The sequence below is a fragment of the Pollachius pollachius genome, assembly GCF_949987615.1.
Source record: "Pollachius pollachius genome assembly, chromosome: 13".
In the NCBI taxonomy this organism is placed as follows: domain Eukaryota; kingdom Metazoa; phylum Chordata; class Actinopteri; order Gadiformes; family Gadidae; genus Pollachius; species Pollachius pollachius.
Window position 1 is genome coordinate 16,041,596 of NC_136946.1, and position 23,419 is coordinate 16,065,014.

Sequence of the window (23,419 nt, forward strand, 5' to 3'; positions counted from 1 at the left end):
TCACCCTGCATTATATATGTACTGTATATCTTTAATACGATCAGAGGTCGGATTACTATTTAGGGGCAGAACTCAAAAATGAAATTCACACACGGGCACACGAGACAACACAAATACACTAACACTTGGACTTACATGCTCTCCCTTATTCTAATCCTCAGGACAATGTCAGCCAAGTGATGTCTATTAATATCCCAGCGGGGGCTTAGTGGGGAGCCATAACTGCCATCGCCACCCCCCCGGCCCTCCAGGGATTGCCCTAGGTGATACTAAAGCCTCAGTCCATCACTAGGTTAGCTCAGTAATAGGCAGGGCCACTTCTGGCGGGCCAGGTGATGGAGGCTTGGTGGAGTGGTGAAAGGGGTAGGGTTACAGCGCCAGGCATTCCTCTCTCGTCATATTGTTATGTGAGCATGCCCAGTTGTCTTTCCCTTGTTGATTCAGAGGCAGGGGCCCGGCAGTCCGTTCAGAGCACACGCTACTGAACGAAACATAAGGACTTATTTGAACTCAAAGTACAAGTGAAACATAAACAAAAATCAAAAAACAATAGTTTTTTAATAGAGTTATTACACATCAATCAATAACTTAAGAAACAAATAAGAAACAAAGAACCATCAAATCTGATGAACTCCCAGTACAATCGCTGTTCCCGACTAGAGGGATTATGGCCCCTTTCACACATTCATGTTGAAGATATTCCACCTTTGGTACGTTCCTGTGACCCTCACATTGTAAGATGGTACATTTAGAGAACCACAAAATATCCCAAATCCACTTGCTTCTGTTTTTCACCTGTGACATTAAAACAGACCGTCAGACCTATTAAAGCCCCAGGCAACACACTCAATACAAATTATAAGTACATACTTATATTTAACCATGTGATTAGGTTTGACCTCCCGGTCATCACCCACTTAAAACCCAACCCATGTCCCTGAGTTTTTCAACTATTTGACCAATCACACACTGCACACTCACTTCCTCTTCCTGTTTGAAATGAGGGACCCTTGAGTCCTGACGGTATGCTTCTTGAGTAATGTGATATATACATGTGATATATATACTTGTATGTGTATATATGTATGAGATACACATACACATATTAAAAGCACAAAGTTCTTTCTCTTGGATTATGTGGAGCAAACTCTCAGCCTCATAACAATCATGCGTTTTAAACAGCTCTCCCTGTGGTCTGTGTTGTTTATCTCTTAGTGGTGTGTGTCTCTCTACCTGTTAATCGACCATTTAATAACAAGCAGTACCATTACATTTTTTCCAAAATGCTTGATTTAGAAATTGCCAAACTTTTTTATTAATTGTTTAAGACTGCAGTTGATTTGTTGCCCTTTCCCTCATAGGGCACCTTTTTAATTTAGGCCTGGTGTAATCGGAGCCCTTTATTCCTTGTGTTGGACAGAAATAGAAAGGCAGAGCATTGTTTTATAGTGCCTTTTGTCACTGCCTGCGTCTCTCTTCTCCTCTGTCATCGGCAGAACTATTTCACCCTCACCCTATATTCGTTAGTAGGTCAACTCAGAAGATACGTGATCAATGGTCTAATCTCTGCTCAATGTGATAGGAGTAAAACACGACGTACTGATATATTGTGCCGTGTTATCCGTCTCCTTGGTGCTAGCGGGGGGTTGAGGTTGTGTTGGTGTCAGCCAGCAACAGGGTATATCTGCTGGGGCGAGGGCGGGTTAGGTTAGAGTTACAGGATTAGGAGGCTGTCTTTGATTTGGGAGGAGAGTTTATTGTGGTCAACATAGCCATGGGCGGGGTATAAGATGCATGATGGGGTGGCTGGAGCCTGGCATATAAATGCTCTTCTCCATCTTCTCCGTTCCCCTCATTGCCTCTTCTGGTGCTCCCGTGTGCTAGTGATCCACCAGACCCAATCTCCTCCATCCCCTGGACCCACAAGCCCAGTGTTAGCTTCACGTTAGCCAGCCCCAAAAGCCCCTACAACCCCGATCACCATGGAGGCCATCAAGAAGAAAATGCTTATGCTGAAACTGGACAAGGAGAATGCACTTGACCAGGCTGAGCAGGCGGAGACAGACAAGAAGGCAGCGGAGGACAGAAGCAAACAGGTAGGGCCATAGTCCTCCAGTCCCATCCCTGAGGTTCTCCCAACAGCGGCTGGTCACTGCATTCACTACATTATGTTAGACCAATGTGTTGCCTGAGCAGCCATTCAACAATATTTGTACTTTGTTGAGTCTTTACTCAACATTTTGCTCTTTACTTGACATTTTGCCATTAGGGTTAGAAACATTCATTTCATTAGCATGTAACTGAATTAATTTATTGAGTGGAAAAAGGATTGAATGTGTAAGAATACACATGTTTAAAATGAGTTTCTTAGGATTTAACGGTATGCATTAACCATAATTAAAGAGATTTGATTGTAACAAACTCATGGATGGACCCTGTTCAAGAATAGGTTGATACTGTCATCCATCTGAGGCAACTGTGCCCAGCTGAGTGAGAGCTGGTGGGGTGTGCAACAAGAAAACATTCTGTCAATGCGACAGCCAGTGCTAGCTGCTAGAAACTCGATCTGGTATTTATGACACCAGAGCCGGAACCGGCTAATGGCTGAGGATAGAATGATGGAGAAGCAATCTGGGGGGTGAAGGGATATAAATGGAGAGAGATGATGGATCAAAAAGGGTATTCATATCAGTGCACATCAAGGGACAAAGACAAGTGTCTATTGGGGGTATTTATAGCCTCCCAGGCTGCGAACAATTTACCAATGGAAATAATGACAGGGAATATGGTCCCAGAAAAATAACAGGATGAAAGATTGATCGATTCTGCTGTAAGAACATCACTATATGTGTACATATGTGTTTGTATATAAACCATTAATCATTAATAATTAATTATCATTAATAATGAACCTCACTCATGAATGTTGCAGTTCTCACAAGTTCTCCTTGACATGTGTCTAACTCTCTAACTCTAACTTTGACCCTAACTCTAACCGTCTCTTGAAGCATGAAGATGAGCTGATTCAGATGCAGAAGAAGCTGAAGGGCACTGAGGATGAGCTGGACAAGTACTCCGAGGCCCTGAAGGACGCCCAGGAGAAGCTGGAGGTGGCGGACAAGAAGGCCGCTGACGTGAGTACCGATCTGGGGGCAGACGCTCAGCCCCCAGATGGGGCCGGCCAGGGGGCTCACATTCATCGTCTTTTTTCATTATTCTTATTAAAACAACATCAAACAACTAGAGTGGGATCGCTACCCTGTCTCCTCTACATCATTCCCCTAGATTCTAGAGTAGACGGACAGCGCTATTGTGTGTGGGGAAAAAAAAAACAATGCTCCGCTCTCCGCTTTCCCCCCTCCCGTCTCCTCCATACCTCCCATGTTCTCCATGTACCCGACGGCAGCTGCTGGGGGATTCAGGGCTTAATGTGGTAGTGATGTCAGCCATTCCGGCCTTGACAGTTATGTTAACCATGGACCCAGGCCATTTATGGGGACAAAGTCCACTTCAGATTGCTTATGTTATACAGGGGGCTCTTTCTGCGCCTAGCCACACTTTTAATTTCATTTTAATTAGCAGCCCTGTAGGCTGAGGGTCTCTCAGTAGAAACACCTTATACATTGTTAACGTACTCATACGGAACTGTTCGTTGTCAAAACTGGAGTGGCATTTTCAGAACCCAAATGTATTGAATTGTTGAAGGATAAACTGAGTGAATAACAAGTGTGGATCCAAGTTACCCCTCTTACGCAGACACCCCTTTTGTTTGTGCTATTTGTTACCTGAGACTAAACGCTCCATTTAATGATGGTCACACATCACTCATTATGTGGCCTATGATTAAGGTTTATTTTGAGGTATCTCCTTCTTTGAACATTTTCCTGTTCCTGCGTTTGATAGGTTAACTATAAATAGGGCTATGATGCCCCCTAGTGGCAGACAGCTGAAAAGACATGCCAATGTCCCATTGTCATTTAATAAAGGCCTCATATTTTCGCCATCAAAGACTTTCCGATAGAGGAAGCAATGACTCAAATTAAAACGCTTTGGTCAATGGAAATTTTCGATCTACTTTCATTATTTTAAATGGTAATAAACTTGGTTTTAAAAGTCTAAACCAGTCACTGCATTAGGTATATTTGAAATATTTGAAAATCCTTCACAAAACCGGACGGAGTTAGCTTCTTATTCTATAGTGGCAACATAATAAACATAAACGCATCATCACAGCAAAGAACATCATCGGCTGTAATATTTTTAAATATTGTCAGATTTTACAAGGTAGCATATTTATTTTACCTATTGTAGTAGGTTGGCATGCTTAAAACATGCACCGTCATTCCAAAACACTCCAAAACCAGCTAAGTTGTAAAATTATTTTGTATAAGTTGTGGTATAAGTTTTATCAAATGTTTTAGTTCAGTTCAGTAGCCTACTTTATGTGTCACGAAAGGTAAATTTGGTTTAAAGCAGTGGAAACGACACAAATAGGCCTACAACATATAAAAAGACATGAGGCAAAACAACCTGACCAAATACAACCAATAAAATAAAATACCAGTGTTAGCGTTAATAAAAGTAATTGTAATTATTTAAACATTTTTAGTCCACACTCTTCTTCGTGTCTTTCTATTTCGTTTTGAAGACTTATTCATTTTTGCAAAGGCATAGGCCTAGCCGTGCGATGGAGGTCGACATAGTGTTATTCTGACCCAGGGTCAGTCTGGTGTGTCGCTGCACAGGGCGGAGTCTGGAGGCTGCTGGAGTGAGCAGGGACTACACTCGTCCGCTCCTCCTCAGGCTCCTGTGGACGGCATCGTTCTTGTTGCAGAAAGAAGCTCTGTCTTTGGTAACACACAGAGATGATGTCTGATAGTGTCGACGCTGTGAAGCGAAAGATCAGAGTGTTACAGCAGCAGGCTGACGAGGCGGGAGAGCGAGCAGAGTTTCTCCAGCGACAGGTGGAAGAAGATCAGACCTCCAGAGGTCAGGTAGGCCTCGTCCAGGGGGGCCCGAGCGACCACCATCCCGTCAGGTTGTGTTACTGTCCGAGTTGGCTACTGCTGTCTTAAGGCGTTGGTCTACGTTTTATCTGCGTTAACAAAGCTTATCGAAACTGTTCAGCCACCATGGAGCAAGGCTATCGAATCTGACCCAACAGAAGAATGGTCCTGCTGCAGTCACAGTATTCTGCTTTACTTGCATCACAGTGTGTTATAACGCGGCATCATTAGCGCAAGATACATGAGGGTCAGCCTAAGTTGACTGCCCAAATAAGGGTTCCCGGATCCACCGGTCTCAGCCTCTGGAGTTTAAGCCAAACGTCCCATTCATTGTGCCCTAGTTTGTGTAACCGTTACCAAGGCAACGGAATGCAAACGGTGTGTGAGTGTGCGTGTGTGTGTGTGTGTGTGTGTGTGTGTGTGTGTGTGTGTGTGTGTGTATGGGGGGGGGGGGGGGGGGGTTCTCGTTTAACAACTTTGACCCACATAAAGATACTAGTAGATCGATTACTTCATTCATGCATTAATATTGATAGTAGTTTCTTATTCCAAAATAAACTCAGGAGCAGCCTCACACTGTCATATTTATTTTTTTCAATTTCTGTAACAACAGGCTCAATGTATGTGCAAAGAAAAGAAAACCAATTAACTGTTATCTAAATTAACAACATCCATATCAATCATACAGGTTATTTTCTTGGATTTCATTACTTTCATAAGCAGTACGACACCATCAGTGTACAGCACCTCCTGTATTTTGGCCCCTGACAGCTGTTCAATTTCAATGCTGAGGAACAGATGACACTAAACCAGCTACTTGGCCCACGTCTTTTACCTCCAGAAATCCACCATCTAATTACCTAGTCAGTTCCGTTAGTTTTCCAAAAGAAAATGTGAAACTGCCAGGGAACGACTGTGAAGGCTTTGAAGATCAACCTGTTGGTAGCCCCTGCAAGCAGCCTCTGGTTGTTATAAGATGAGGAGGGTATCCTGGTACCGTCACGGCCCGCTGCCCGCTATGGTTTCATTATCTCGGCTACTTCAACCAAGCTCTTCTAATGGGCGTTCAGCAGTAAAGGAACACTGTCAAACTGGTCTGCGTGTGTGCGTGCATGCGTGCGTGTGTGTCTGTGTCTGCGTGCCTGTGTGCGTGCATAAGTGCGCGTGCGTGCGTGTGTGTCTGTGCCTGTGTGCGTGCATAAGTGCGCGTGCGTGCGTGTGTCCGTGTGTGCGTGCGTGTGTCTGTCTGTGTGTGCATGCGTCTGTCTGCCTGTGTGTCTGTACCGTACGTATTAAAGCGTCTCTTCGTCCTGAAGGCTGAGGCGGAGGTGGCCTCCCTAAACCGCCGCATCCAGCTGGTGGAGGAGGAGCTGGACCGAGCCCAGGAGAGGCTGGCCACCGCCCTGCAGAAACTGGAGGAGGCGGAGAAGGCTGCTGATGAAAGTGAGAGGTCAGTACATATTCCCATTGGCCTGAGGGTCACCATGGATATTCAAAGTAAGCAAATATGTAAAAAAAAAAAAATCATTCATCAAAATATATCTTTGGTTTAAAATCCAAATTTAAAGAGTCCAATCACCAATCGCACATGTGCTGAGACTTTGTGAGATTAGTTCCATTGATTGAATATAAATAGTCATGATACAAATGAAAAGGGTGGTCCTTTAGTCAGAAGACATCACAATCACATAGTTGGTAAATGGTCACGACCTGTCACAAACAAAAACACCCGGGTACAATAGAATAGAAGCTTTATTTGTCATTGGGTTAATTGCAGTGTATTTACACAACGAAATTAAGGTGCAGATCTTGTTCAGGTTTTTTTTAAAAAAAAACATTAAATAGAATACAGTACGAAATATTAATAAATATATAACAACGATAACCCTTCCCCCTGCCTTCCACTTAAGGCACATTTAAGTGTCCGACACCCTCCCCTCCCTCCCAGATAACAACCCTCCCACCCACATATGTCTAAATAGCAGAAGGTCCAGGAAGGTAAGCCTTATGAAGAATGTCCAGAGGTAGTGGTCCCTCGGCTTCAGATCTCAGAGCACCACAGCTTTAGATCTAAGAGCACCACAGCTTTAGATCTCAGAGCACCACAGCTTTAGATCTCAGAGCACCACAGCTTTAGATCTCAGAGCACCACAGCTTTAGATCTCAGAGCACCACAGCTTTAGATCTCAGAGCACCACAGCTTTAGATCTCAGAGCACCACAGCTTTAGATCTCAGAGCACCACAGCTTTAGATCTCAGAGCACCACAGCTTGCTATGCAGTAGGTTAGACTTGAGTTTACTTTCAACATCCAAACTGAATTTACTCCAATTTACACGTTACACGTAAGGAACAGTCCTCCACATTCTTCCCACTTTGAAGTCCCAGACTCTGGAACTGGTCCCAGTAGTACATGACGTGTCTGTTTTAGGGCGATGAAGGTGATTGAAAACAGGGCCCAGAAAGATGAGGAGAAGATGGAGCTGCAGGAGATTCAGCTGAAGGAAGCCAAGCACATCGCTGAGGAGGCAGATCGGAAATATGAAGAGGTGAGATAAGGCTGTGGTCGGTCTGTTAGGGCTCTCCACCTCTTCCTCCTCACCGTTCCACTCTCCTGACATTTGGACTCGACTTGCCATTTACTCTAGTATATATATGTATATATATATATATATATATATATATATATATATATATATATATATATATATATATATATAATACAGCAATTAAAGCTGTGGATATTCTCAGGCTCTGGTTATTTTAGGTTAATAGCTCTAGCCGTTCAATGCTTGGAATCTAAGTTCTGATGGAAACCTCCCATCCCCTCCATGCAGGTGGCTCGTAAGCTGGTCATCGTTGAGGGAGAGCTGGAGCGGACGGAAGAGAGGGCTGAGCTGGCTGAGGCGTGAGTATTCACCGTTGAAACACTTAATGAGTTTTGAATGGCAGTGGTGTATTTGTTGTGTGAGTTATCATGCTTGCCTAACACTTTTGGATAGTTTTACCATTGACCTATCAGCATTCCACTTATGTGTGTAGGTTAGTTAAGTCTTACCCTTCAACTTTTGTTTAGTTATTTAGTTTAATTCAAACTGCCAGGAAGATCAACCCAAACAGCATTAACTGCTCCCAGTTATTAGGTGGGAGAATTTCAGAATAAAGGAAAACTAAATAACAGTTTCCTGTAAATAACAGTGTTCTGTCGTGTGAGGGGCAACCCGGTATCACGCGATTTTGTGCTCATGCTAAAAAAATTAATTAATCAGCTGATAGGTGGCACATGATCAGAGCCTACTGGCTACCTTTATAGGATGGGATTTTATTGATAACATTATTGACATCACTATCGATCAGCATTGACTACAGATATGTCCTGGTGACTTTAGGCGACCAACTGGTAACACATATTCAGACTTTGAAAACCAATTATCAAAGTAATATATTTTCCCAAGAGCAAACAGGTTTAATTCTTTGCTTTTGCCGTGTAAGCCTTTCACTGGTTGTTGCAACACATTTTGTATGCTAAATAGTTCTCACAGAGATTATTATAGATCACCATGACTGTTAATGATCCCATCCATGTTTATGGACTCTTACCGCGGAAAATATTAAGAAAATCTGGTTCAAAATAATTCCTTTAAAACTATAATTTAGCATCATGTCAAAGCCTATCGGTAGTTGCCATTTTACATTTACAGATAAATTGGTACTATTATCCCGAGAGGAAATTTGCACATTCCCATTTTCATATCAAGGGTTGCAGTCTAACCAAAAGATGCATGTCTGGTGTCCTTTGATGTGTTGACGTATGGCTGTCACTTCCCAACCACCCACGCCTTCTAACTCCCAACAACCACGCCCTGCGCTCTCATTCCTGCACGTTGTGGTGGTCTGTGGCTGCCCGCTACCAGCCAAGCAAGGGCGCTGGAGCATGAGCAAAGGGGCTTTGACCAGTCATTGGAGACCCTCCATGCCTCTGAGGACCAGGTAGACTCATTTCAGATTTATAGCAGCCAGGTCAACCTTTCTCGTTATATGCCCATGGTTGTTGCATGCGCTTTCCTGTGCCCTCCCTAATTGCTTGTTCCAGATCTTTGCAGGTTATAGGTCTAGAACAAGCACCCGACCACAGCTCGTTAGAAGATATGATTCTTCCAATTTTGGCTAGTGAAGCAGTAGGGTTAAAAATGGGAAATGATTGTTGTCTCTCCATATTGCAGCTCAAGCTCTGGCTTGCTCCAGGCTCATACTGTTGTATCGACAAAAAAACTAGAAACTAACAACCTGGGAAACTCCTGCACATTTTTTCTTCCTCTCTCTGACATTTCTTTTCTCGTTCAAACTTTGATGTTTCGACTGATCAAATCCTTTTCGTCTGTTCCACCGGTTATCCAACTGTGTTTTCCTGCTCATGTCTCCCCTGACCGCCCTTTCTTCTGTTTCACCATCCTGTGGCTCCGCCCGGCTGGCTGCTGTCTCTTCCTCTGTCCCCCCTTGACACGTATCACCCCCCGTCCTATACTCCAGTAAATGTGCTGAACTGGAGGAGGAACTGAAAAACGTCACAAATAACCTTAAGTCTCTAGAGGCGCAAGCTGAGAAGGTAGGGCAGCAGGCTGCTTGTGTGTGTTGTCGGGGTTTCTGTGTGAGAAGAGAGTAGACGAATGATCTAGTTCAAACTTTAACGTTGGACTTGCAGTAAATATTTTTTTGGTCATTTAGTATATTTAAGTCTCTATATACTTTTTTTTATAAATATACATTTATAAGAAAATAAAAATGTGTTTTACATTCGATATTGGAGCTACAATAAAAGCAACATATCGATACATAAACACTATAATGATGATAATGAAATGATGATGAAACAGATATATATATATATATATATATATAATCATTTTATATTCATCAGTTTGTGTTCATTAAAGGGGCAAATATGATAAATATGGCAAATTATTCCTAACGTTTGTAGAGGTCACACCTCTGGATATTATGAGATAGGTAGGCTTTTGTACTTGGCTGTTTGTAATTACTCATTGAACAAGAACTTTGGGAACAATTCCTTTTGGCGACCGCCTTTTGGATAGACCTTGAAAGTACAACCAGTGAATTCTTACCCTGGTGGCTTTGGATTCCTGACTGCCTGCAGTAGATGTAGGGAGGCTGAGGAAAGGTTTATGTTAATTACCACATTGTTCATATTGAAATTAGCTGTATACGTATGTCAATAATTATTTATTTAGCTGTGCACAACTGCCAAACTAACTGTGCATTTTTGTCTCCCAAAGTACTCTCAAAAAGAGGACAAATATGAGGAAGAGATCAAAATCCTGACGGACAAGCTGAAAGAGGCAAGTTTATTGGCTTCATAAAGCCCATTGATCCTAATGTCCATTGATCACATTCTTTACATTGTGTTATGTTAGGATTGTTGTATTGTTTTACTCACAGTGAAAGGATCCTAAAAACATTGGTCCCTATACAAATAAACCCTACCAACTCAATGAAATGCTGATATTGAACCTGTGCATTTTTAACCCTGCAGGCTGAAACCCGTGCAGAGTTTGCAGAAAGGTCCGTCGCAAAGCTGGAGAAGACAATCGACGATCTAGAAGGTAAACTGGTGGTGTTGTCTGTTTCTCTGAGACAACGTACTGAAATTATGGCTGTAGAATTTGTGATAAAATGTTACTCATGTAGCATCAAGCGAGATGATAGGGAAAATTAAACACATTTTCCTTTTCATGCTTGTGAAGACTGCGCCTTCAAAAAAATGCACATTGCATGAGAATGTGCCTTCCTTCCTTTCAAATCCCTTTTTTCCAAGTCTTTCTTTCTGCTCTCACCTTGTTTTTTCTCCTCTGTCTATCTTTGGATGCGCCAACAGACGAGCTTTATGCACAGAAACTCAAGTACAAGGCTATCAGTGAGGAGCTGGATCACGCCCTGAATGACATGACCTCTATGTAAATACGCTCTGGAGTGTTTTTCAACTAGCATGCGGTCGCTTGGTTTTAAATAATTCACAATTTAACCAATTTCTAAATGAGAGCTAGCGCCATTGGCCAAATGTGGTCAGTACATAACTAAATTAAGTCCAGTTTATTTCATAATTGCGATTTAGTTTCTATACTCTCTTTTTGAATTGCATGTACTAAGCTGCAAAACTTTTTGACCGACTTTCTTGTATAGAAATGTAATTGAATCAAGGGATTGGCCAAATTAATCATGTGTGAAGGTGCAACATCTACCATTTGCATGATGCAAATAAGGGACTTTTCATAAGCAATATGTGATAGTGACCTAAAAACGCTTTATGCTGAATAACATATTTCCTTTAATGCTATGTCTTAATAAGAACCTCAAACATAAACACAATGAATACACTGGTTATTCTTCAATGTGTCCTATTTTCAGATAAAATGTCTTGGATTCGGCTGTACTTTCAAGTTCTGGTTGCAAGACCCTTCTCCAAAGCCTTCTCTGCTGGGTCTGATCCCCTTCTTCGGCTACTAACTTCCTCTGTTTCCTTTTCCCTTTTCATGGTCTTTCATGGTCTTTCTTTTTCTTTTCAATTTTTTTTCTTTAATGTACAATCTCCAATATGCCTCCTACCTATGATGCTCTTTCTGGACCCTAATTGTTTCTTCCTCTGCTCTACTTAGTATCTGTGTTTTCATCTCATTGTTTAGCGTTCTAAACTTTTTTTTGAATTCTCTATAAATACTGAATCCAGCTGTCTGTTTATTTTGAAATCTATTTTCACTTTATTTAGGTGTTACTTATCCCATTTCTAAACATTGATTTTCATTTAATGAGATTGTCAGTCCCACCATTTCCTTCCCAGTGAAGACAGGTAATACCAGTAAAATACCAGTGAGAGGAGTGCAAGGAGTTCAACAGTCATGATGGGGGGACATAAGATGGGAAGTAAAATTAAATAACTCTTGTTTGTGTGATTTATGAAAGCTATGAAATGAGTAAAAAATATGAATCAGATAATAACAGTACAGTAATTTGTAGCAAATGTAGCTCTTGGCTAGATTGTAGCTTTTCACAACTTTAGATTTGGTAGGCATCAGTATTTCAGCAGTGTATTGACAAAATTGGGGCACAATAAAAATGAGCATACCGACTTTGTTCCCTTTAAAAACTACTGGATTTAATATATTGATTAATACTTTCATATATTTATTTTTGCGAATCTAATGATACTGTTGACAAATACCTGTGAATATAACAAAACTTTATCATTAAGAAGAGGCTTTATCCAAAACGACAAGTGAGGTTGAGTACAATTTAAAGCACACAATGAAATTATAAATGTTGCAAGAGCAAGGCCCTAAAACCAATTAGCATAGGTATATTATGATGAATGGCCCTTGGTGCATCAGTACGCGTCATTTGATGAGGTGCTTTTCTAAGATGGGAAGAGATACTACTGAGGCTAGGTAGCTTGTTCTACCATCAAGCTATCACACATAACAAGAGGTGTGGCCTGCTAGTGTGAACCCCACGGACCCCCGAGGCCGGGTAGGAGGGGACGAGGAGACATGGGTTGTTGGTGCAGATCCAATGACCTTGAACGCCAGCATAAGCTTTATATCTGTGGAGTTGGTTGCAGTCAACACAGGGTTTACTCACAACTACAGAGCAACCAAGGTAAACATCTGCAATCATGTGGCCTACATTCAAAATAGGCTGCAAGCAGAAGCATGCAGTATACGATCCACAGCAGAAATGATTACATCGTTATGAGAATGATCTCGGCTGTGATAAAACCGAACTGATAATCAGAAAATAAATAGGCTTTAAATCATATGTATTTTTGTTTTCATATTTTGACAAAGTGACAGCAAAGCATCATTTAGAATGGACTTAATTGGCATTTGGGTAAGTAAAAACTTAAGTCAAAAAATGAGTCAATCACAAAGTTTTTAAACTTAAAATGTAAAGCAACAATGGCAATGGATTTCATTTCCCTGAGAGAAATCTTTTTGTGACAGCTTTGTAAAAAGACTGTCTCAATACTGAATCTTACAGAAAAGTATAGAGATTAAATTAGAAATTTTCGGATTAAAAAGAAATTAGTTTGAGGATAAAGTCAGATATATGGTCTGGTGAAAACGTAATTTATAATTTCATGTGACCACGAAATACTCTGTAGCACATCGGGATGGTTTTCTTACCTTTATCTTACCGTTCAATTACTTTATTCGCAGAATTCTGAGGCTTATCTCTGATACTGTATTATGTTATTTTCCAGCAATACTGTACTGGGATGAGACTTCCATCCTCTTTTCCAGTCATCACGATCCTCCATGCATCCCCATGAATATCAAAACCAAAAATAATAGAAAAGAAGTTAGGATAAGGGTTCTCGACAGGTGCTCAGATCAAGCCAATGATTTGAATAGTCAGGGAAGGTTAAAGGTGTATGTATCAACGAAGTTAGATAAAAAAGATATGGAAGTTGGCGGGGGGTGGTACTTACACCACTCAAATTTTTCGAATGCTCCTCAAAAAACATCATTGAGGTAATTGTCTCTTGCTACCCACCAAGGGGCCTGCCACACTCCACCTAGGTGGCCTTATTGGGCTCTTCCAACACCGTGAAGAGCAGTGATGAGCAGTGGAGAATTTAGGCCTTGGGGGGCTCCAGGCGAACAGTAATTTGGGGGGCCCTGCATCTACCGGTCTAATGTACCTAATATGGCATAATGAGATACTCCATACAGGGGGTGAGCAAAAGTCACTATCCTTCTTTCATGCAACTGTTAATTATTTATTTACCTTAGATTTCCAGTAGGTCACGTCAGGGGGTTGAACAGGGCATTGTGGTCTATTTGTGTCACCTGCAAAGTGAGAATAGCATACAAAACAAAAAGATTCATTATGGTGACACATATTACACTGACTGTTAACCTAAGATCCCATCATTTACCTCTTCAGTCTCACTGTTTCTTTGCCTCTCCTGTCTCTGAGCTCTCTCTCTCTGTCTGTTTGTCCTCATCTGTGAGCTTTTGTCTCCTCTCTCTCAGTTTGTCCGCATCTGTGAGCTTTTGTCTCCTCTCTCAGTTTGTCCTCATCTGTGCTCTCTCTCTCCCTCTCTCTCTCTCTCAAAACTTGACTTACCGGTGAGAGCAAACGATGTCGGTCCCGCTGCCACTGCAGTGCCTGTAAAAAAGCTTGTTAGCTTTGGCAGCTTTGAAATAAACTCCTGCCTTTGGTCTTTTTTCTTATTTTTCTGTGACCCGCTTTGGTACGTTCGCTTCATTTCTCACTCGATTTATCTCTTCTCTCTCTCTTACCGCTATTTACTGTTTTGAATTTTACATAATTTGTGCAAATGCGGGATGAGCGTGATGCGCGTAACATGGAATAGTCCATGTAGTGCAAACTGAAGGGGGGTGTACAAGGAAAGGCCATCAAAACATGAGTAAATAGACATCCCGATGCTACTATTGTGAACAGATTTTTATAAAAACAATAAATACGGGGGAAAATATAGAGAGGGCATTTTGGGGGCCCCAAAAGGCCTTCTATGGGGCCCGGGGCTCCAGGCAAATGCCTGGTTTGCCTAATAGTACGGCCCGCCACTGGTGATGAGGCTCTTTTGCAGAGTTTGGAGGATAAAAGATTAACAGAGCAGGTGCCATGTCCCCGATCTCCCGAGTTTGTTTGGTGATGGCTGGTTTAACCTGGGCACATGGATGGTGCAGGTGTTCAGCCTATACCAGCCCCGGATTACCAACACGCTGATTTAGGCCGAGTCCAGCTGCTTAAACCAGCCGTCAACAACATACACTCTACTGTCATATTTCCCCTGTGATGAATTAACAATTCCAAAATAATTGGGGGATGCAAACTAGTCTACAAAACCGTGAGCTTAATCCAACAAAGAAAGTTCAGCTATAAGAACTTTACCGAAGGGATAATTTTCTCAATGCTTTTGAACATGTTTAAATGCATGTGGATGCATTCAAATGACTCAACTTTTTGTTTTTTCCCTCTCCAGACATGCTGTTGTTGGCCAGGTCTGAGCACATGGAACTTCATTGTACCCTTGACCAGACCCTGGCTGAACTCAATAACCTCTGAACATCTTGAGCAGAATAAAACATTTCTAACTTTTCCCTTGGATTCAATTGTATTCTGGTCATAAAATCAAGTGATATGTACACACGGCAACTGAGAATCAATTATCTAATTGATAAAGTTTTCACGTATATAGCATATATCGATTTTGAAAGTGGAGGACTTCCTTTGATTATACTTTTCGTGGCTGTTCTGTTTCCTTCTATAACTCGAAAGGGCGGTTTAAAGCTGTCCCAGAATGCCATGGGTTTGGGAATAATCTCTCCTATTTGCTCAATTTTGTAGGTTTTAAAATGTGTTGTACAAACTACAGGAAATAATTTGTACTAATTTAAGCAAAACTCAATTAAATACATTTCATTCTATATGCTTTTGAATTTGAACGTTTAATCCATCTTGAATCCATCTATGTAATTCAATTACTGTAATTGAATCAGTGAAAATTATAGCTGGGCGCACAGTATAAACCAGACCAATAGCAATTTATTCTATATATTGTTTGTATTAGTCTAGCATCGAAACATGCCTGCAATATTGATGGACAAATAACGTTTCTATTTATCTTCACGTAGTTGCAAGTCATTTTTTTTCTGCCCTTCAGACATTAGGTCTACTTGTTCGTTTTTGTTTTACAAGCAGGGCGAGATGTTTACATTAACTAATTTGATTCAAAGTATATGAGACCTTAACATTAGTTGAAATGAGCCAGGAGTGGTCTAAAATTGTAATCTTTCTATACAGAGGCATGCCCAGTCAGGTATAGATATGCTTAAAGCATTTCAAAACTAATGGTTAGAAGTCATCCATCATCAAATGAAATGCAAATCAATTGATTAACTCTTACCATCACAGTAGTAGTACACCCTGAGTAGTACACCCTGTCAATTTCACTTATTATTTGAGTAACAAGGATCCCCAACTGAAAAACTACACATGGCACAATAGTATATGGGTTTTATTCAAACATACAAAAACATCTAGACACTCAAAGTAAATGTTGAGGCAGTCATCTGGGCCGTGGACCCAGTTGTCGAAGCAGAGGATCCAGTCGTTGAGGGAGTCAACAACAGGGTCCCAGTCATGGAACCAGTCGTCGAGGGAGTCGAGGCAGGGGACCCAGTCATCGAGGGAGTCGAGGCCGAAGACCCAGTCGTCGAGGGAGTCGAGGCCGAAGACCCAGTCGTCGAGGGAGTCGAGGCAGGGGACCCAGTCGTCAGGGGAGTCGAGGCAGGGGACCCAGTCGTCGGGGGAGTCGAGGCAGGGGACCCAGTCGTCGGGGGAGTCGAGGCAGGGGACCCAGTCGTCGAGGCAGGGGACCCAGTCGTCGAGGCAGGGGACCCAGTCGTTGAGGGAGAGGACTCGGGAGTCGAGGCAGAGGAGGCAGTGGTCCCAGTCGTCGAGGGAGTCGAGGCCAAAGACCCAGTCGTCGAGGGAGTCGAGGCCGAAGACCCAGTCGTCGAGGGAGTCGAAGCAGGGGACCCAGTCGTCGAGGGAGTCGAAGCAGGGGACCCAGTCGTCGAGGGAGTCGAAGCAGGGGACCCAGTCGTCGAGGGAGAGGACTCGGGAGTCGAGGCAGAGGAGGCAGTGGTCCCAGTCGTCGAGGGAGTCGAAGATGATCCAGTCGTCGAGGCAGAGGTCCCAGTCGTCGAGGGAGTGGAGGCAAGGGACCCAGTCGTCAAGGGAGTCGAGGCAGTAGTCCCAGTCATCGAGGGAATCGAGGCAGTGGTCTCAGAGATCAAGGGAATCGAGGCCGAGGACCCAGTCGTCGAGGCAGAGGACCCAGGGGTCGAGGTAGTGGAGTCAGTGGTCCCAGCCGTCGAGGCCAACGACCCAGTCATCGAGGGAGTCGTCAAGGCAGTGGATCCAGTCGTCGAGGCCATCGAGGCAGTGATCAGGGCCATCGAGGCAGTTGACCTAGTCGTCGAGGCCGTGGACCCCGTCGAGGGAGTGGACCCAACCGTTGAGTGGTTCAAGGCAGAGGACTCAATCGTCAGGGTCGTCGAGGGAGTCGAGGCAGGGGACCCAGTCGTCGAGGGAGTCGAGGCAGGGGACCCAGTCGTCGAGGGAGAGGACTCGGGAGTCGAGGCAGAGGAGGCAGTGGTCCAAGTCGTCGAGGGAGTCGAGGCCAAAGACCCAGTCGTCGAGGGAGTCGAGGCCGAAGACCCAGTCATCGAGGGAGTCGAAGCAGGGAACCCAGTCGTCGAGGGAGTCGAAGCTGGGGACCCGGTCGTCGAGGGAGTCGAAGCAGGGGACCCAGTCGTCGAGGGAGTCGAAGCAGGGGACCCAGTCGTCGAGGGAGTCGAAGCAGGGGACCCAGTCGTCGAGGGATTCGAAGCAGGGGACCCAGTCGTTGAGGGAGAGGACTCGGGAGTCGAGGCAGAGGAGGCAGTGGTCCCAGTCGTCGAGGGAGTCGAAGATGATCCAGTCGTCGAGGCAGAGGTCCCAGTCGTCGAGGGAGTGGAGGCAAGGGACCCAGTCGTCGAGGGAATCGAGGCAGTGGTCTCAGAGATCAAGGGAATCGAGGCCGAGGACCCAGTCATCGAGGCAGAGGACCCAGGGGTCGAGGTAGTGGAGTCAGTGGTCCCAGCCGTCGAGGCCAACGACCCAGTCATCGAGGGAGTCGTCAAGGCAGTGGACCCAGTCGTCGAGGCCATCGAGGCAGTGATCAGGGCCATCGAGGCAGTTGACCTAGTCGTCGAGGCCATGGACCCAGTCGAGGGATTGAACCCAACCGTTGAGGGTGTCGAGGCAGAGGACTCAGTCGTCAGGGTAGCCGAGGGAGATGACCCAGTAGTAGAGGCAGTTAACCCAGTCAACCCGGGAGACGATGTCATGGACCAATTTGTCGAGGCAGAGGACCCCGTCGAGGGAGTGGACCCAACCGTTGAGTGGTTCAAGGCAGAGGACTCAATCGTCAGGGTCGTCGAGGGAGATGACCCAGTTGTCGAGGCCGTGAACCCAGTCGTCGAGGCCATGGACCCAGTCGAGGGAGTGGACCCAACCGTTGAGGGAGTCGAGGCAGAGGACTCAGTCGTCAGGGTAGCCAAGGGAGTGGACCCAGTCGCCGAGGGAGTGGACCCAGTCGTCGAGGGAGTGGACCCAGTCGTCGAGGGAGTGGACCCAGTCGCCGAGGGAGTGGACCCAGTCGTCGAGGGAGTTGTCGAGGATGTCCAGTCAGTGGACTCAGTCGTCAAGTCAGTGGACGCAGTTGTCGAGGGAGTGGAAGCAGAGGACCCAGTCATTGAGGCAGAGGACCCAGTCGTCGAGGGTGTTGAGGCAGTCGTCGAGGGAGTGGACCCAGGAGTCGAGGCAGAGGACCTGGTGGTCGAGGCAGAGGACCCAGTCGTCAAGACCGTCAAGGCAGAGGACCCAGCCATTGAGGCAGAGGACCCAGCCGTCGAGGAAGAGGACCCAGTCGTCGCGGTAGTCGCCGAGGATGTCCAGTCAGTGGAGTCAGTCGTAGAGTCAGTGTAGTCAGTATAGTCAGTCGTCGAGTCAGTATAGTCAGTGAAGTCAGTGGACGCAGTCGTCGAGTCAGTGTATGGTGTTGACGAGGCATCAGGATTATATGGTTTGTCTGGAATATCCCAAAACTCCCAAGCATCATCAGAATACAGGGTCGTCGAGGGAGTGGACCCAGTCGTCAAGGGAGTCATCGAGGACGTCCAGTCAGTGGAGTCAGTCGCCGAGTCAGTAGAGTCAGTGGATGCAGTCAAGGGAGTGGACCCAGATGTCGAGGGAGTGGACCCAGGAGTCGAGGCAGAGGACGCGGGAGTCGAGGCAGAGGACGCGGGAGTCGAGGCAGAGGACGCGGGAGTCGAGGCAGAGGACGCGGGAGTCGAGGCAGAGGACCTAACCATTGAGGGAGTCAAGGCAGGGGACCCAGTCGTCGACTCAGTCGTAAGGGTTGTCGAGGGAGATGACCCAGTCATCGAGGCAGTGGACCCAGTCGTCAAGACCGTCGAGGCAGAGGACCCAGCCGTCGAGGAAGAGGACCCAGCCGTCGAGGAAGAGGACCCAGCCGTCGAGGAAGAGGACCCAGCCGTCGAGGAAGAGGACCCAGTCATCTCGGGATTGGACCCAGTCGGCGCGGTAGTCGCTGAGGATGTCCAGTCAGTGGAGTCAGTCGTAGAGTCAGTATAGTCAGTATAGTCAGTCGTCGAGTCAGTAAAGTCAGTGGACGCAGTCGTCGAGTCAGTGTATGGTGTTGACGAGGCATCAGGATTATATGGTTTGTCTGGAATATCCCAAAACTCCCATGCATCATCAGAATACAGGGTAACATCTGAAGTATACAGGGGAGCTCGGGGAGCATTCAAAATAAGGTCCTCTGGGATGACTAGTGAATCATTGGATATTGTTGGGGTTCTGATAGACCGTCTTGGATTGAGTTCCAACATAGTGTGGACATTATGCACTGCTGATTCACTGTGCGCCTTCATGCAGCAGGATACTTTTACAGCCGAGAGCTCTCCAAATGAGTCAGAATAAAACAGGTAGGCAGTTAATCCGTTGCCCTGTTAACAAAGAACTCAGTTAAACATAAAATCGTTTGCATTGTAATCTTAAATTAAACGGATGAATTACCTTCATCTTCAAGCCAAGAATTTGTATCAACAATGCTTCTGCCGTTTTGAGCTGTTTGACAATGTATTTGTTTCGATCAAAAAATCTCTTGTGGCCTAGAAGTACCAAGAACACAATTACTGAACACACACACACACACACACACACACACACACACACACACACACACACACACACACACACACACACACACACACACACACACACACACACACACACACACACACACTTCATGCAGAATGTAAACCTTTTGCTTATGATTTGGAACTAATAGCAATCATTGAAAAAGTAGCTGAATATGCCGTAGTAAGCATATTTTGCTTATAAAAAGTATAAAGTCAAATGGACTCAGACTTACCGACCACTGTTACGTCCCGGCTATCAGTTGATAGCTTAACAGTAGCGTTTCCTCCTGTACAAGTGACATGTGGCCACACTGACATTGCCCAGGAGGAAGAGGAAATTGCCTCACATGTGGCAGTGCCCTTAACAAACTTCCGCAGAGGACGGTCGAAGTACTGCAGGGTCACTGAATGAAATTGTTTCCCAGCAAAGGTCTATAAAAAAGGGGACACAAATGTGAAATTATCTGCAGAGCCATTCTGGAAAACAAGACTAAAACAAAAAAGGGAAGATAGATTTACCCATAGCCAAATGTTTGTGAGCAGGAGGTATTCGTATTAACAAGGAATTTCATGGTGGATGTGTAGACACTGGATTGTTGGGAAATCTTACCCAGTGTGCAAAGTGGCAGCCATTGAAGGACATCCTCAAATACAACCATGGGCCTTTGGTCACCCAGTCATGCAGGCAGTATTTAGGTAGAAGCATTATGTTCTCAGGTTTCAGTCGATCTAAAACATACATTTTCATTTTGCCTAATCATTTTGCAATACATACGTTTGACGCGACTTGCAATAGATGGTTGTGTAGACTTCAGTGTATACCTCACAATCTACAATCTAAGACAATAGATAATCAATACCTCTACTCCCCTCAATCTTCTTCCACCCCGCCCCCAAAAAAAAAGAAAAAAAAAAATCACCATGTCAAAAAGCATCATATCCAAGTGGCATTAATCAAGTCTTACCACTGATTACACAGGGGGGGCCATGCCGTACACTTGAAAAGCGGATGTTGACAGCATCGTTCTCACAACGATAGTGTGGCTCGTAGAAAAGAGACTCCAAACCAATCTCGTAGTGCGGACCTAATAAAAAAAAACAACGACTTGATGAAACACATACCAAGAATAACAGGATTTTCATGACTTGATTTTGAAAAGTTCTGATAATTTGCTACTATGATGCCCCTAGTTTCCTAAAATGTACAAAAGTAAATCGGACAGAGAACAAAGTGCTTTATAAAACACACACCGGAGAGCTGGGAGCACACTGAAGAACATCGACCAAATTCTGTCCTCAGGACGGTTCTCTGCCAATGTCTGCTCCCTTGTCAGAGCCTATGAATCATGCTCCCATCAAAAAAATGCTTATGCGTTTGGTAGCTAATTTGATCTGTAGACCAATTGCCTCTATCAAACGATGCTCCCACTACAGAATCACGTTAATTTACACCATGACTCATCCCATGTACACCAAGAATATGTTGAGCATATTTTGATGCTCTATTATAACGCCTTAATTGGAGATTTCAGGGTTACATTATCTGTCTTTTACACCAACCCTACGCCGTGGATCAATTGTTTCGTCACCCGCCTCCGCAGAACCACTAGGTAGCAAAATCCGATAAGCAACATAAATTGGCAGAACAACTGCTGGAAAAGGTTTAAACCCCCATGGCAGATGCAATGTTGATCAAAGGGAATGTGTCCCAAATTCTCCGTATAATGAGACCTGATGAAAAGGTCAGGATCTTCCTCAATGAAACAGCTTGGAATCTAGTTAGGTTTTGTGGAGGGCGTTTCATTGTACGAGCTTGCACAAAGTGGTTGCTAGTCTTCCTGGGGTCCAAACAGAAAGCGACAACAATTAAAACGAACAATAATACAAAATCACACTATATCAATAAAACAAGAACAAAACGAACAATAAAACAAAACAAAAAAACATAAACGAAGAACTAATTCAAATAAAATGAACAGTGAATAAATAAAACCACGTCTAACAAACAATAGGAACCGATAGTAATCAAGCACAATTACTGATGATCTAAATGGGATTCATCAATGTTTTATTTAAGCAAATATTTAAAAGAACGTCTACTTTTTGTGAGTCTGATGCCAAAGGCGATTTATTCCAAGCAGAAGTAGCCCTATAGAGAACAGTTCTCATCATTAAATTTGTTCGTGGACTTGGCACAAGGAGATGACCAGTGCTCACTTGAAGTGTGATATGACCGTGACAGAAACCTGTATAGACAAGGTTTTCACAAAGGAATTGCGGTGTATTGTTCCATATAACATTATGAATGAATAGCAGAAGACAACATTTTAATTTATCCTCCACGGATAGCCATGATAACCTTATATGCATCACACACACACACACACACACACACACACACACACACACACACACACACACACACACACACACACACACACACACACACACACACACACACACACACACACACACACACACACACACACACACACACACACACACACACACACACACACACTAGCCCGGAAAGAACAACGCAGAATTAATCTTGCTGCTCTGTTCGGTGCAATTTGAAGTTTTTTCAGATGTTTCTCAGCAGCACTTGACCAAATGACTACACAAATTATGTATCGAGCTAGCTATTATGATTAATAATAAAAAATAAAATAAAATAAAAGCACGTGGTATATTTCATTAGGCTATAGGATGGCGAATGTCCCCGTCTACCCGGTGGTCTCCCCTATGTTGTGGCCTACCTTTGAGGAACTTTAAAACGGGAACCACGGAGGTGGTGGGGATGATGGTTGAAACAAGTTCAGAATCACAGCTGAAATTAAAAGCCAGGTCCTCGAAGGGGAAAGGGGTATACTTCTCATCGTCCTCATTGAGCGGCCGGGCTAGCGCTAAACTAACGCAAACCCAAGCCCCCATGAGACAGTTCAATACCACGGACATTGGCGCACACAGGCGATAACCGGCCTGAGAGAACAGGTGTAGCACACGTCTCCCCAAACATCTCCCCTCCCCACGGACTGCTGATAAAAGAGAGGTGATGAGTGATGGGAAACACCTGCACCTGTGTGGGCGTTCACGCACTCACTCACCTTCTATCACTCACTCACTCATCTTCAACCGCTTACCCGGGGTCGGGTGGCGGCCTCGGGGGCAGCAGCTCTAGCTAGGGGCCCCAGACTTGCCTTTCCCGGGCGACATTGACCAGCTCTGACGAGGGTGATTCCGAGGTGGTCCCAGGTAGTGAAGTGCACTATTAAGGTGATACATCCTAATCTAGGCTTGTGTCAATTATTTAAACGGAATTTGTTTGCAACAACCACACATGCAGCCTATTTTCGACGTTTGCCTTCTCGTTGGTTGTTTGAATTCACATGCTAGTTTGTTGATTAGTTAAGAAGTGAGCAATGTCCTTGTAAAGCCGGTTCAGATCTCTCTTTTCGTTCGGCTTCATCGGCCCGTGTTAGCCTTGGAGAGGCTTTGTTGGTGAGTAGGGGAGAGCCGGTGTTTCAGTTCAACTCGTTAGGGCCTGTGTCTACCAAACGCGCTTTTAAAAGGCGGAGCGCTCAAAAAGGCACACGGA

The 23,419-nt window shown here is 44.4% G+C and overlaps 1 protein-coding gene across 3 annotated transcripts; it reads left to right on the top strand.

Moving 5' to 3' along the window:
- The first annotated feature begins 1,768 nt into the window (after window positions 1–1,768).
- Window positions 1,769–15,123, top strand: tpm3 (tropomyosin 3). Of its 3 annotated transcripts, none has more exons than XM_079749069.1 (10): window positions 1,769–2,096; window positions 3,009–3,134; window positions 6,323–6,456; window positions 7,437–7,554; window positions 7,843–7,913; window positions 8,920–8,995; window positions 10,300–10,362; window positions 10,557–10,626; window positions 10,899–10,977; window positions 11,429–12,034. In XM_079749069.1, the coding sequence occupies exons 1-10, from the start codon at window positions 1,983–1,985 to the stop codon at window positions 11,430–11,432; spliced, it is 855 nt and encodes a 284-aa protein (XP_079605195.1). In that variant the 5' UTR covers window positions 1,769–1,982; the 3' UTR covers window positions 11,433–12,034. The 3 variants fall into 3 exon arrangements, with proteins under 3 accessions (XP_079605195.1, XP_079605193.1, XP_079605194.1); XM_079749067.1 differs by lacking the exon at window positions 8,920–8,995 and adding an exon at window positions 9,536–9,611; XM_079749068.1 differs by lacking the exons at window positions 8,920–8,995; window positions 10,899–10,977; window positions 11,429–12,034 and adding exons at window positions 9,536–9,611; window positions 15,030–15,123.
- The last annotated feature ends 8,296 nt before the right edge of the window (window positions 15,124–23,419 follow it).

What these genes read in the sequence shown, in the direction of transcription:
- tpm3 (XM_079749068.1), top strand. Translation starts at nt 1,983, where the DNA reads ATGGAGGCCATCAAGAAGAAAATGCTTATGCTGAAACTGGACAAGGAG. An exon ending in TAGAGGCGCAAGCTGAGAAG is followed by an intron (nt 9,612 to 10,299) that starts GTAGGGCAGCAG and finishes TGTCTCCCAAAG; the next exon opens with TACTCTCAAAAAGAGGACAA. An exon ending in TGACGGACAAGCTGAAAGAG is followed by an intron (nt 10,363 to 10,556) that starts GCAAGTTTATTG and finishes TTAACCCTGCAG; the next exon opens with GCTGAAACCCGTGCAGAGTT.